This window comes from Cinclus cinclus, chromosome 1 (assembly GCF_963662255.1).
Source record: "Cinclus cinclus chromosome 1, bCinCin1.1, whole genome shotgun sequence".
Lineage (NCBI taxonomy): Eukaryota > Metazoa > Chordata > Aves > Passeriformes > Cinclidae > Cinclus > Cinclus cinclus.
Window position 1 is genome coordinate 118,229,736 of NC_085046.1, and position 13,641 is coordinate 118,243,376.

Consider the following 13,641-nt stretch of genomic DNA (forward strand, 5'->3'; position numbering starts at 1 on the left):
GTCATGATATAGAGTCAGTAGAAAATCTCTGCATTTGGGTATTACACTGCAGTATAATTTAATTTTTGCTCCACTTGCTAATGTAAAGTGCATCTAGAGGAATCTACAATACTGAACTCCAAGGCAGAGCAAAGTAGGATGGAATCCAATTTGACACAGCTTTTAGTCATTATACTTGCATATTGCAAACATAATTGCTTTTTGATAGTTTCCTAAGTAATACTAATGTGTTTTTCTTTTTTAAAATGCAATTTTCTGATGGTAGTTTCTTAAACTACTCCAGATGTATAATTTATTGGTTTTTAATAGAAAACATTTCTAATCTTGGAATCTTTTTGCATTTTTAAAATTGATTAGTTATAATTCTAATTTGTAAGCAAAGTATTGATGCATATAATGAAATGGAGTGGTTTTTACTTTAATTATTCAGTTGTGTGTAGAATAGCAACCACTGTTTGAGACAACCTTAATGCATGGAAGCATTGATTTATTTTTTGTGTGCTTTTCTTTCTAAGTATTTCAAACCTTCAGAGTTTTTTTTAATGCTACCTTTAAGCTAGTCTGTTTTGCATGTGTCTCAGTAAGCTTAGTAACCTAAGATTGGAAATGTTTTCATTTTCATAATTTATTCATTAATATTGTTATCAGGAAACGTTGTTTTGGCATGTGAAAAATACATAGAAACTTGAGACCTTTTTAATATGTAAATGAAATTCGTTGACAGCATGCAGCATACTGTGTTCCTGACTCTTTTCTGTGATGTGAGTGTGTGGTTAACTCACCACCTCTCTCTTTTTAACAGGGTGTACGATTGTACTGTCGTCTTCACAGTCTCTTTACCCCAGTAATTAGGTGAGTCCAATTGGGAAGTCCTGAGGGAGTCATTTGGAAGAAGTACATGGTCTGAAGATGCTGTGTTTGAATGTAGGAACCTAACCCATGCTTTCAAGATTGGTCTTTTGAGAGTAATCAGATAAGATTGAAATGCTATCAAGACAAAAAGCGTGACTGAACCACTAAATTGCTGCCAACTCTGTTCAATATAACTTTTTAAATGAACTTCTAGAGCCTCCTAGATCTTGATGGATATGCTTATATGCTTACTGTAGATATTAGTGCACTTCTTTACTAACACACCATTACCTCATTTGAAGAGTCCCAGATGGAACAACACACCTGCCTTTATACTCCAGTGAAAATATCACCCAAATAAGATGTGATCAGCCTCCTCCTTTCTGTCTGCAAGAAAGACTTAATTTGCTATTTTTTTCCTCCAGAGAAAACTTCTCAACCCTTAATTAAGTGCTCAATTCATGCTTGCACTAACTTGTTTATAAACTGCAAGTATTTTTCTCTTTCTTCTGAGTCTTCATTTGATGTTTAAAACTTGTTTTGTTTTATTTTGAACAGGGATAAAGACTATCACTTGAGAACTTACAAATCAGTGGTTATGGCTAACAAATTCATAGATTGGTTGATTGCCCAGGCAAGTAGACACCTTTGGATTTATGTATGCTTTATATTTAAATTCTGATTTGAAAGCTAGTGATGTATCAAGAACAACATACAAACACTTTGTTTAGGGGTTATTAAAACAGTGTCTGTAAGTGTAATCCTCTTAAACTAGTAAAGTAACAGAAATCAGCCGTCATCAGCTGTGCTTTTCATCCCTATTGTGCTTATCTTCCTTATCTGAAATTGAATTGAAATGTTTTGATGACACTTGGCTTTGTGATTCAGCATATAACACCATCCATGGCTTAAAATGAAATGAAATGAGAAACTCTAAATTACTAACTAGATGAAAAAAAAGTCAGTACCAATTTGCTGTCATTAATTCTGTTTCATTTTAAATGAATGAGAAAAAACAACATGCTATCCTGTTAACTTTGTCAACATGCACTAGTTCCATAAAATAAAAGTTTAAAACTTCAATGCTTGTTATGTTCAGTTCTTATGGAGTGCAGTCTTACTGAAGCTTTTCCCTATTTATTTGTAATATAAATATATATTTGTAAAGTTCCCTTCCAACCCATGCTACTCTTTGATTCTATGATAAACATGTATGTACTGGTTTATATATATCTATATATCTATATATATATATAGATATAGATATATATATGTGTATATATATATATGTATATATATGCTAGAAATGTGTACATAAAGGTGGTGGTGGCAAATGTAATCTACAGCAATTTCCATCCCTGTGAGATTACTCCTTTGTGCACAGTTTCCATTTTGGTAATATATTAAAATACCTTTTAAAAATATACTGTATTTTAACAGGGGGATTGCCGGACGAGGGAGGAAGCTATGATATTTGGTGTAGGTCTTTGTGATAATGGGTTTATGCACCATGGTGAGTAAATACATTCTGTACAAGCTATGCTTACTTTCTGTTTAATGTTATCTGCACAGTTGGAAGGAAATGCAGGGGTTGATAAAGATATTACTGAACAGATGGAAAGTTCTTCTATTGTATCACTAAAGACATTGATGCTACAATCTTCAAGGAAAAGAAATAGCTATTGAATACTCAGAAAATTATATCCAATTTAATAGCATGTGCTGAGAAATTCATCTGCCAAAGGATTTAGTGGGGGCAGTTTTATTAGTCACTTTGCAAGAAATGTCTTAAGAAAATAATGCGTGTTGGCACTGATGAGACAATAAAAAATAATGTAGGAAAGAAATGTGAGGTTTTGGGGGGAATTAATAAAGTATGGAGAAGCATGAGTTTCAAAACAGTGAAGTGGTGACAAGGGGAGAAAGTGGATTGGAGAAAAATGAGAAAATCATAAGGATAGCAAGGAACAAAGAAGGGAGAGGAGACCAGAGATATGCACAGCACCAAAATTAAGGTGAACAAGGACACATTTAATACCATCAGAGGGAAGATTTAAGTGAAAGAACTCAAGTAGTAGGTCATTTGCTGAAATGAGAAGAGAAAAATTTTTTATCAGCTTGTTTAGACAGGGGGTTGAGAACATTTTCTCCAGTATTGTTCATTATTTTTCTTTTGACTTTTAAACATACAAACTGCATTCATTGCCTGCATCCATTGCCTGTTCTGCTTGCTTTCACATCCCCAGCAAACCTGTTTCTAATTCTGAACAATCTGGAGAGTGCCAGAACTTGGTGGTGAGCATCTTCAGCAGCTACCCGGCAGAACTTTTCAAAATCATGTTTTAAAATCCCTTTTAGGAAGGAACCTTGTGCTTGGTATTTTCACTAAACTATTTCAGGCTGACATATCTTTCTCAGCTTGGTGGAATCCAGATGTTGTAGTTGAAAAAATGTGCTTAGTGATGCCCATCCCTCTGTAATGAATCCAAATAACAATTGTTGTGTATGTTAAAAGATTTCCCTAGATTCACACACGCACAAAAATAATTTACTAGCATTCAATATGTATATGCATGTTCAGTATTTTATGGTTCATAAAATGAAGATTAATATGTGTGGGTTTCTGTCATGCAGTGTTAGAGAAAAGTGAATTTAAAGATGAACCACTGCTGTTCCGTTTTTATGCGGATGAAGAAATGGAAGGATCAAATATGAAGCACAGACTAATGAAACATGATTTAAAAGTAGTGGAAAATGTCATAGCCAAGTCATTACTGGTGAGTGAAACACCATCGTGTGCTTTTATAAGCAAAAAAATTGGTCATAGTGACAATATATTAGGAAAGTTTTGCTTTCTGTTAACAATAGTTTTTTGTTATTTAATGAAGACATACTTCAGTTTTTATGAATGCTTTTCTGAAAAAAAAAATTATTTTGCAGATTAAATCTAATGAAGGAACCTATGGTTTTGGTTTAGAAGATAAAAATAAGGTGCCAATTATTAAAGTGGTGGAGAAAGGATCAAATGCTGAGGTATCGAATATTATGAATTATCTTCCCTGTTATATTTACCTGAGCACAGATGTATGCTTTGTACATAATTTAGAAAAGTCTATAGTAGTAGAAGGCGACATGAGCACTTACCAAGAAAGCTGTGCCTGTGAAACTTTTCCCCTTTCTTCCTTTTTTTTGGTGGTTTTTTTTGTTCTTGTTTGTTGTTTTTGGTTGGTTTACTTGTTTTCTTATTACTTTTTATTTTGTTTAAAATATTGTTCTGACCATTATCTAGCACTTATTTTCTGCTCAGTTAACTTCTCCTATTGAGTGCTGATATAAAAGTTGTCATTTTATTTTTATGCATTTTATAATATTCCAGCGGTAATTGAAATTAACATTATTGGTAGAATACGAAATAGGTATAGAGCTAGTCTGTGAGTTGCAGTTGATATATTTCATAGTAAAGGATGTATCAAGCTTTAGATAAAAGTCTGGAATGTGAGAATCTGAATGAATAAATTGCAGCCTTCCTGTTTGGTAGCATTGCTGTAGATTCTCTTTGGGTTAATTAACATTCTACTGAGCAGCATGGGAGTCTCTATACATGTAAAGTATGATGCTCTTTCATGAGGGAAAAACTTGGACTTAGATTTCAAGTCTTTCTAAGTCTCATGGCAGAGTAAAAATTTAAATTATAAATAGACACAGCATATGATTCATCCACAGAGCTAAATAGGGTGATTTCTGCCATAATCTCAGATTGCAATGGGGCTTGGCCCATACCCTGAGCCACTCTTTGTACTCCTGTAGTTCAACTGTTATGGTGCTTTTCTCGTTAGACCAAAGCTAAAAAACTCTCTTGTTTTTGAACTTACCAAATACTCACTTACTAAAATATTAATTGTGTCTTTCTTTATGAAAATAAGCTTTAGTTCGTTTGGAAAACGGTGGATGAAAAATTAAATACTGTCATAAAATAAATTGCTCCATCAAAACTGTTGTAATTACTAAAAAATTAACTGATACTGTAATACTGTCACAAAATTTTGATTAAGACTAGGTCTTGTATTTAGCTCTGTTCAGAATTAGTGTTTACCCTTCACATGAATTTAACCAGTTTTAGAATGATTTTGTGATATTAAGTCCCTTGTGTGTGGTATGTGAAGGAGCCATAAAGAATGTAAAGAAAATGTGAATGTCATTTTTTCTATTGGGGTTGCATGCCAGCAGAAGAAAACATAATGTTAGTGGTTATAATAAGCAAATATATACACAACTGCTGTTATTTTCTAGATGGCAGGCTTGGAAGTTGGGAAGAAAATCTTTGCCATTAACGGTGACCTGGTTTTTCTGCGACCCTTCAGTGAAGTGGATTGCTTCTTGAAAGCCTGTTTAAACAGCAGAAAGCCCCTGCGGGTTCTTGTGAGCACTAAACCTCGAGAGTAAGTTATCATTCCTTTGGGAAATTTTACAAACAACAACTGAAGTGTATTTTAAGACCAGTGGAACTTCAGAGAGCACTACTGTAAAGGGTTTTTAAATGCTGTATCTGATCTGACTTAGCAAAGTCAGGCAATTAGATTTGCCGTGGTTTTGTTTCATCCTATTTGTGAGTCAGCAAAAGAATCACATGAGTACTTTAGATCTTCAGCTTTTCTGCTTTAAATACATGCAGGTACTGCAAGCTTAAATGAAGTTTCATTGACTATATGGACAGTTTTGACAGCTTATCTCTTGTTATGTATTTTAAACAAATTCCTGTGCCTGGGGATTAGTTGCTGGTTTGGCATCATCAGATTCTGTGGTCTCATGGGCCCCTTCAGCTTGTCTGTTGGTTGTGTAAACAGCAGGAGGAAATAAACAGCTTCTCATCTTTATGTAACTGAAGCATTTCTGTGCACAGTTTTGACCATTCCTACCTAAACACAAGTTTTGTTATGTGAAAGAAATACAACGTGAAGCCTAATAGGTGGGCTCAGTAAATATGTAAATGAGCATAAGTAAATTAGTAAAGTTAATGCAGTTTTTGCTAGGTTATGCACAACAAAGCAGGAGGGGACTAAGAAACACTTGTCAGGAGTAATTTTTATTCAAAATTTGCAGAATAAAGATGTGCCACCTTCTGTTACCATACAGCATACAGAGTGCCTTGCTCAGAAATGGCTCAGGTTAAGTGGTAGATTGTAGATCTCTTTCTCCTCTTAATAAGCAAAGGTTTCTTGAGAAGTAAAATGGCACCCAGAATAGAAAAAAGAGTGAAGAAATAAATAAGGCATAAAGATGTGCTTATCTGGACTGATATTCCAACACCTAAGTCCACCCCCAAAGAAACAAAAATAACAATTAAAAAATCCCCCAGACCACAGGATTGTAGAAAGCGTAAAAGGCGTATCTTGGCCTTTCTTTAATACAAATCTTGGTTTAATTTCTGACTCAACTTGTGGGTGAATTTCAAGGTTGAGAGAGATTATCTAGTGAATGAAAAGCTCACAGGAGTCAAATTTTTTTCTTAGCGTTCCCTGCTTTTTGTCAGCAGCTGCTGCTAATACAACTGAGTTCACAGATGACAGTTCTCTGCTGAATTCTTAGCCTAAACTGCCAGCGATGGTCCTTCATAGTTCATTAGCATGTTCTCAAAGCAGTTTCAGAATGCAATCATATGGATGGTATCAATACATGAGTACATTAAATGATGTTACAAATCATTTCAAGTGAAAATTTGTTAATCTCTATATATTATTGTATTTTTTTAAAAATATAGACTTCAGTGAAGTTTGGATCTCACCCCTGATGATAATCATCTCCAAATGCCTAACATTATGTATACTAGAAAAAAAAAGTACAAGAAATGATGCAATACTATTATTGAAAACTGCCTGTAAATCAAGTTTGCTACAGTCCAAATGTATTTTAAAATCACTCTTCAGCATCAATTTGAATTTGTTTGCTTTTGCAATGTGAAATGGAGTTCGGGGCAAAGATCTCTGAGGTAATAACAGAGCTGGCTCTGGATGGAAAGGCTGCAAAGTTAAATCAGTGCACTGTTATGCATGATGTAACTAGCTCTGATAAGGGCTAATGCAGCTGTGTTTCTTTTTGTAGACCCTGAGCTGGTATCATGAGACTAGCTTACTTTGGGCGAGCTCAGTGCTTAATTTTAAGGAGTAGATATGAATTTTGATACTCAGAACTGTGTTTTTGTTGGTTATATTTGTCAGTAGGATTATTACTCTTGTTCTTAGACCAAGCAGGAGTGCAGCACGATGTGCTTACAAGTCATACAAACAGCAGTGGATGATTCTTTGCAAAACTCAGTACTTTCCATAGCTGCTCAGAAAAACTGCAACAAAACATTATTTCAAGAAAACTCAGCAAGGAGAGGCACAGGTTTCTGGGAGTGCCTGATGCCTCTTTGTGAGGCTGGGGACTACAAAGAGTTATTTTGCAGAAAGCGTGCTGTGTTTGAGGAGCTGTGTTGCAGGTGGAGCTACAGGAAGAAGTGAACAGACTGAGTGAAAGAGCAAGAGATAGACTGGTTATTTTCAGCAGTGCTACAGTCTCAGACACCCAGGAGTCTTGAACCTCCATTGTGGTGCAGAAGCAGATGGCCTCAGAGCCCTGCAGGGTCAAGGGACTGCTAGCCAAGGGTCTGTTAAAGATGAAGGCTGCAGGCACCATCACAGCATGTACCAGCAAGAAGGTTCCTCTTTCTCTGGATTTGGCAAGTAGGACTGGTACCTTTTCCAACAGGTATGGGGCTCTGGATCTAGAAGGCCAAACAGCTGATGATGTGGGGGAAGATCTGTCTGGAATGGTGGGGCCTCCTGAAAACAACACCACCCACCTGCACCCTGCATCAAGACCTCTTGTGTTAGCAGGAAAAGAAGGGTAGCTGTGACAGGAGACTGCCTTCCAAGGAGAATGGAGATACGATATGCAGACCTGACCCAACTCACAGGGAAGCCTGCTGTCTCCCAGGGGCTCAGATAAGGGACATTACTGGAAAACAATCCAGTCTAGTAAGGCTCTCTGATTACTCTCTGCTGTTATTGTTCAAACTGGGAGTGATGAGATAAAACAGGGAAGTCCAAGAGCAATCAAAAAATACTTCAGTGCCCTGGGATGATTGGTAGAGGAATCAGGAGCACAGTAGTTGATTTCATTGATTCTTCCAGTAACAAGGAGTGATATCAATAGGGTTAGGCAGATCCATAAGGTCAATGCATGGCTCCAAGGCTGGTGTCAGCAGAAAAATTTTGGGTTTGTTGACCATGAGGTGATCAACTTGACACCTTGTCTACTGACACCTGATGGGATTCATTATTTCAGAGTGAAAATGTCTTTGCAGTTGATGGGCTCCATCAGTGCTGGTCAATTTTTAACCATCCCTTCCTAAGGGCACAGGAGCAGGTTATTCCCAAATGTTGGAAGTCAAGCAGGAGGGGCAGAAGGCCAGCTTGGTTGAACAGAAATATTCTCTGGAAATAAAGCTAAAAAGGAAAGTGTATGCCCAGTGGAAGCAAGGTTGAGTGACATGGGAAGAATATAGAGATGCTGCTCACCACTGCTGGGAGAAAATTCATGTGGCCAAAGATCAACTGGAGTTGAAGCTGGCTGGAAATGTGGGGGACAGTAAGAGTTTTTTTTAAGTATATTAATGGCAATAGGTAGTGTAAGAATAACATTGACCTGTTACAGGATGAGGATGGTCACCTCACAAACAGGGACAGGGACAACACAGAGGTGTTCAATTTATTCTTCATCTCCATCTTTGACATGAGTCACGGGTGATGGTCCATGGGTGGTGGACCAAAGGGGTCTCAGTGCCGTGAGCTGGAAGACCATGACTGTGAGAATGATCAACTACCAACCCCCCCCCTAAACTGAGATCTGCTGCTTCAGCTGGATCCTTCAAATTTGTGGGGCCTGATGGGGTTTATCCAAGAATCCTCAAAGGGCTAGCTGATGTCATTGTAAAGCCTCTCTTGATGATTTTTGAGTTGTCTTGGCAATTTGAAGAGCTCTGAGCTAGCTGGAAGCTGGCAAACTTTGTCCCAGTTTTCAAGAAGAGCAGGAAAGAGGACCTGAGAAACTACAGGCCTGCCAGTCTCGCTTCTGTGCCTGGTAAAGTTATGGATGAGATTATTCTGGGAGCTATTGAAAAACACCTGAGAGACAACGCAGTCATTGGTCACAGCCAGCACAGCTTCATGAGAGGAAAGCCCTGTTTATCCAACAACATTTTCTTTTATGACAGGGTACATCACTGCAGTCTGCAACTTTCTCAGAAGCTGAAAATGAGGGGCACACACAGATCTCTGTGGTGACCAGTGACAGGACCTGAGGGAAAGGCCTATAATTCTGTCAGGGGAGGTTTAGGTTGGATATTGTAAAAGTGTTCTTCATCCAGTGGGTGTTTGGGCCCTGGAACAGGCTCCCCAGGGAAGTGGTCACAGCCCCAGCTTGACAGAGTTCAAGAAGTGCTTGGGCAGTGCTGTCAGGTGTGGCTCTTGGGGTGTCTGTGCAAGCCCAGGAGCTGGACTTTGATGATCCTTTTGGGTCCCTGTCAACTCAGCACATTCTGTGATTCTGTTAAACTGTAATAAGGATCTGAGCTCTGCAGTCTTCTGCAGCTGATCTGATCAGACCTGCTGTGATCTCTGGTCCCCAGTCTGTGTCCTCTCGGCTGGGAGACGCTGCCTGCCTTCCCAGGGCTTTCAGTGTTGCTGTGCTATGGCAACTTACCCAAATATCAGTCCTTTTGGGAGGAATTTTAAAGCTGTGGTGGTGTTTTGATTATGATTAACATATTGGATTTCCCTGTGAAATAGATTGTTTTTGCTGTCTCATCTTGCTCTTATTTCTGATGTTGGTGTTGCACTGTATCTGGAATATGAATGCTGCAAAACCTGAAAACTGATTTGAATAAGAGTGTGGGGTTTTGCACCCTTTTAACTGATATGCTGCTTAATAACAAAATGCTTCTTTTGCTACATTCATGTTAAATCTTTGCTTGTATCAGGACAGTGAAGATTCCTGACTCTGCAGATGGACTTGGATTCCAAATCCGGGGTTTTGGCCCATCTGTTGTCCATGCTGTTGGGAGAGGTAAGCCATAGGGGCTGTTAATGGTACTGGTAAATATACATTTAATATCAAAATGACTTTGTTGAGATAAGTCAAAATTAGGTCCAGTAATCCATCTTGGATTTTTATTTTTCCCAAAGTAACAAACTGAAATGTAATTGTTTTGTGTACTTATACTCTGTAAGCTTTGGATCTTCCAAATCTTGTTTTTAAATGTAGTTGTACCAATGTAGGAAGTTAAGATAAAGTTGTGCATTCTTTATAGATTAAGGAGTAGCTGAAGGATGCAATATTCACTTGGTTCAATGAATGGCTGCTGGGAAACTGTGTGTTAATTTGCTGGGTGTCTGTGTGGTTCTGCAATGCTTTGAAAACATTTAACAAAAATATGTGCTTTTTACAAATCTTTCCAAGAGTGTTAGTGACTTTGTCTTAGTAATTGCAGATGTTTCACGTAAATACTCTTCTGGGATGTGATTTTGAGATGCTTGCTATCCTAACTCAATGTTTTTGAGCAGTGCACTCATGCTAAAAGAAGTTGAAGCATTATTTCTTGTTGTCTAGTGTTGTTTATGTAGAGCAAACTAACTGTGTTTTCAGGTATTGTGGGAGAGTTGTGTCTCTTTCCCCCCTCCTGCCTTTGTGACTGAGGAATTAAAAGTTAACTGATGTGCAAAACAGCCAGATTTGAACAGAGTTTGATGACTTTTTTTCTAGGCTGTGGTGTCAGAAATTAGATTTTCAGAAGAAAGATGAATAAACTACAGACTTAGTAGTTGATGTGATAATTATTTCTGCACCTGGATCTCAATTCAACTGCCTATCATTATTCATTAAGCACATACTTTATTCCAATTAGCCTCAACAATATGCAAGTGCTTGCTTGTGTGGTTTGCTAAATCTGGAAGATTTTAAGCATGTACTTAAATACTTTGCTGAGTTGGGACCTTGGGGTTTTCTGAAGAGAGATTTGGGGAGATTTTTTTTTTTGAGAGAGATGTTTAAGAAGATCTATTTATATGTTTATTTTAAAGTCTTTTTGGGGGAAGGGGAGATTGTGATAACTGGTAATGGTGTAATTTCCAATGACTTTCTTTTTTATTAGATTTTAAACATAACTTTAATCTAATAGTGATAACTCGTAAAAGGAGGGAAGCTCATGTATATTCTGTAAGTCATTTCCTTGTCAAATATGCTCAACTGACAAGTCATGAAGTCGTGACAAGCTTCCTATTTGTATGCCCTGCAATTTCAGTCTAGCCTTTTCTTTCATAGTCCCTAGCTTCTGCACCTCAGTCTGGCAGCCTCTAGGCAGTAGATTTTTTTACTGCCTTGGCACCTCTGTGGCAGTATCAAGAGACATTAGGAGGTGAATGGTCATGTAGCTGGAGCTAAGGTCATACTCCAGCAGGCTGCCTTTCAGGAGTGAGTTTGAATCACACTGAAAAGACCTGAAGACATTTGCTATTTTTGCAGTGCCTATTCAGTCACTGTATTTTCCCAACATGGTTATTCCATTGTGGAAATAAGTCACTAAACCAAATATTTTATATTGCTTAAAGAGAATGTTTTGGTGTCATGTTATGTGTGTCTCCCTGTCCCACCCTCTGGTAATTTAATTTGAGATATTCTACTTAATTATCTTTGAGATTTTGATTTAAAACTGTACGGCCCTCTGCTATAATTGTGTTGGTAGGGAGGATGAGAATAAGCACAATACCTTTGGAAATCTCATTGGAATTTAGATATTTCACTTCATGATTAACATGATACACTCGTATCCTCTTATTTATTCTTTATGTATTGCCAGAAACCTTCTGTTTTTTATGTAAAATTCAAATACCTGAATTAAACAAGAAGCTCATAAGCTTGGGTCATATAAAAGTAGGCGAAGTTGTAATAAGTAATAGTAATTAGTTGTAATTAGACTTTCAAGCTAGAGCCATTTTATCCTTTTATAGTCCTCTTTTTTGAAGATATTTTTTACATTTTCATGTTGCTAGTCAATGTTTGTTGTTTTATAAAGCAGCCTTTAGAAAATTGTCTGGTCTCTTTAATGGAAACTTCTGCTGGCAAACTCCATTTTCTTGGCATCCGGCTGGTCTACAGAAGTACTCTGTGGTCAGGGGAAGTATGTAAGGATCAGTTAGACCAGGTTCTGACTTTTAAAAAAAATTTTTTTGGACTTGAAAGAATTCAGCTTGTAAGGAGATGTTTAGAAAAAGAACTCTGCTAACTATGTGGGTTTTTATTAATAGGAACAGTGGCAGCTGCAGCGGGTCTCCACCCTGGCCAGTGCATAATCAAAGTGAATGGAATTAATGTCAGCAAAGAGACTCATGCCAGTGTTATTGCTCATGTCACAGCCTGCAGGAAGTACAGGCGGCCAATGCAGGTAAGTCTCATTTGGTGTCCTTCCACATTTTCTTCTAGGTTTCCCTTTTTGGTCAAAGTAAACATTGTGGTGTTTATCTCTGTGCATGTATCTGTTGTGTTTGAGTGGGGTGAAAGAAGTGGTGAATAAAACTGAAGCGAAGCCAGTTGAAATATAAAAGCTGAAGATTGCTCAATAGTAGTGTTCCAAATCTGCTTAGTTTCTGCACTGAGAAAAATATCACAGATAATTTTTACATCGTGTTTTTAAAGGGCTATTTCAAGCTTTTCTGCAGTCCTATGCAGAAGAAATTTTCATTCTCATCTTGATGGAGAAGGAATCACACAGCTTGCTGCCTGCTCAGCAGCAGGAGAAAGAACTGCATAAAACTGGTCTTCTTCCAGAATTTTCGTACACTTCAGTGCACAGACAGAAAACTGCATATATTCCATCCATAAAAGTCAGAGTTCCCATTGCATTCCAGTCTTGAGAATAAGCATATTTTCAAGGATCTAAATTTTCCTTTTTTTAAAGGCATGCAAATTTTATTCTTTGTCATGTTAGTTAAGGAAAAAATCCCAGGTTTACAAGACTCAAATTTGAGAAAAGAAATTAATCTGGATTATATATCATGTAATTTTCAAATTCTCTGCAAATTTTTAATAAACTGTGAACCAATATCATTAATTAACTTGAAAAACTCCTCAAGTATGTGTTTACTGAGGAGAAAAATCTAATTAAAATCAATAGTCGAATCCTTCTCCCACACCTACTGCATAATTATAAGAATTACATAGTTAGAACTGGGTCATATAAATACAATCTTCATGAAAATGTTCTTGGGATGTTTGTATTTAAATGATAATACAGAATTGAAATTGTTACATGGCGTATCGAGCTCAAGCTCACCTCTGCTTTAAAGGAAGATGCACTCCAAGGAAAGAGAAAATGTCCTGTTCACCAGTAGCAAAACTGGCTAGAATAAAAGATAAATTAAATTCATTATAGCAGTTTTATTCTCTGTGTAAAACTGTAGACCTCCTACGGATATTAGTGACATCCACAGACTGTTGATTAATGTTGGCTGGCGTGAATGCCTTGACATTAAAAAATTACTTTGGGGTTTTTAATCACTTGAAGTTTTTTCCTATACATAGCATTTATTTCAGTTATAAAAAGTAGCTGATTATAATTCAGCAAATCACAGATGACTGAAGTCCCTCAGACAGAGAAGAAAAACTTCATTTAGGATGCAGTGTTATCAAAAACTAAGGGAGAATTGTCTAGACTGAAGTAAATGGTAGTATTCCCTCTGGTGCAAAGACAACTAA

At 37.1% G+C, this 13,641-nt stretch overlaps 1 protein-coding gene across 1 annotated transcript in view; it reads left to right on the forward strand.

The window, feature by feature from the left end:
- The window catches only part of PREX2 (phosphatidylinositol-3,4,5-trisphosphate dependent Rac exchange factor 2), a 161,773-nt gene that overhangs the window by 74,783 nt on the left and 73,349 nt on the right, over nucleotides 1-13,641 (forward strand). Inside the window, exons 13-20 of the mRNA XM_062502196.1 lie at nucleotides 803-852; nucleotides 1,411-1,486; nucleotides 2,293-2,365; nucleotides 3,487-3,629; nucleotides 3,793-3,885; nucleotides 5,143-5,291; nucleotides 9,872-9,957; nucleotides 12,195-12,331. Coding sequence (XP_062358180.1) covers nucleotides 803-852; nucleotides 1,411-1,486; nucleotides 2,293-2,365; nucleotides 3,487-3,629; nucleotides 3,793-3,885; nucleotides 5,143-5,291; nucleotides 9,872-9,957; nucleotides 12,195-12,331 — 807 coding nt within the window. The remainder of the gene's footprint in view (nucleotides 1-802; nucleotides 853-1,410; nucleotides 1,487-2,292; nucleotides 2,366-3,486; nucleotides 3,630-3,792; nucleotides 3,886-5,142; nucleotides 5,292-9,871; nucleotides 9,958-12,194; nucleotides 12,332-13,641) is intronic.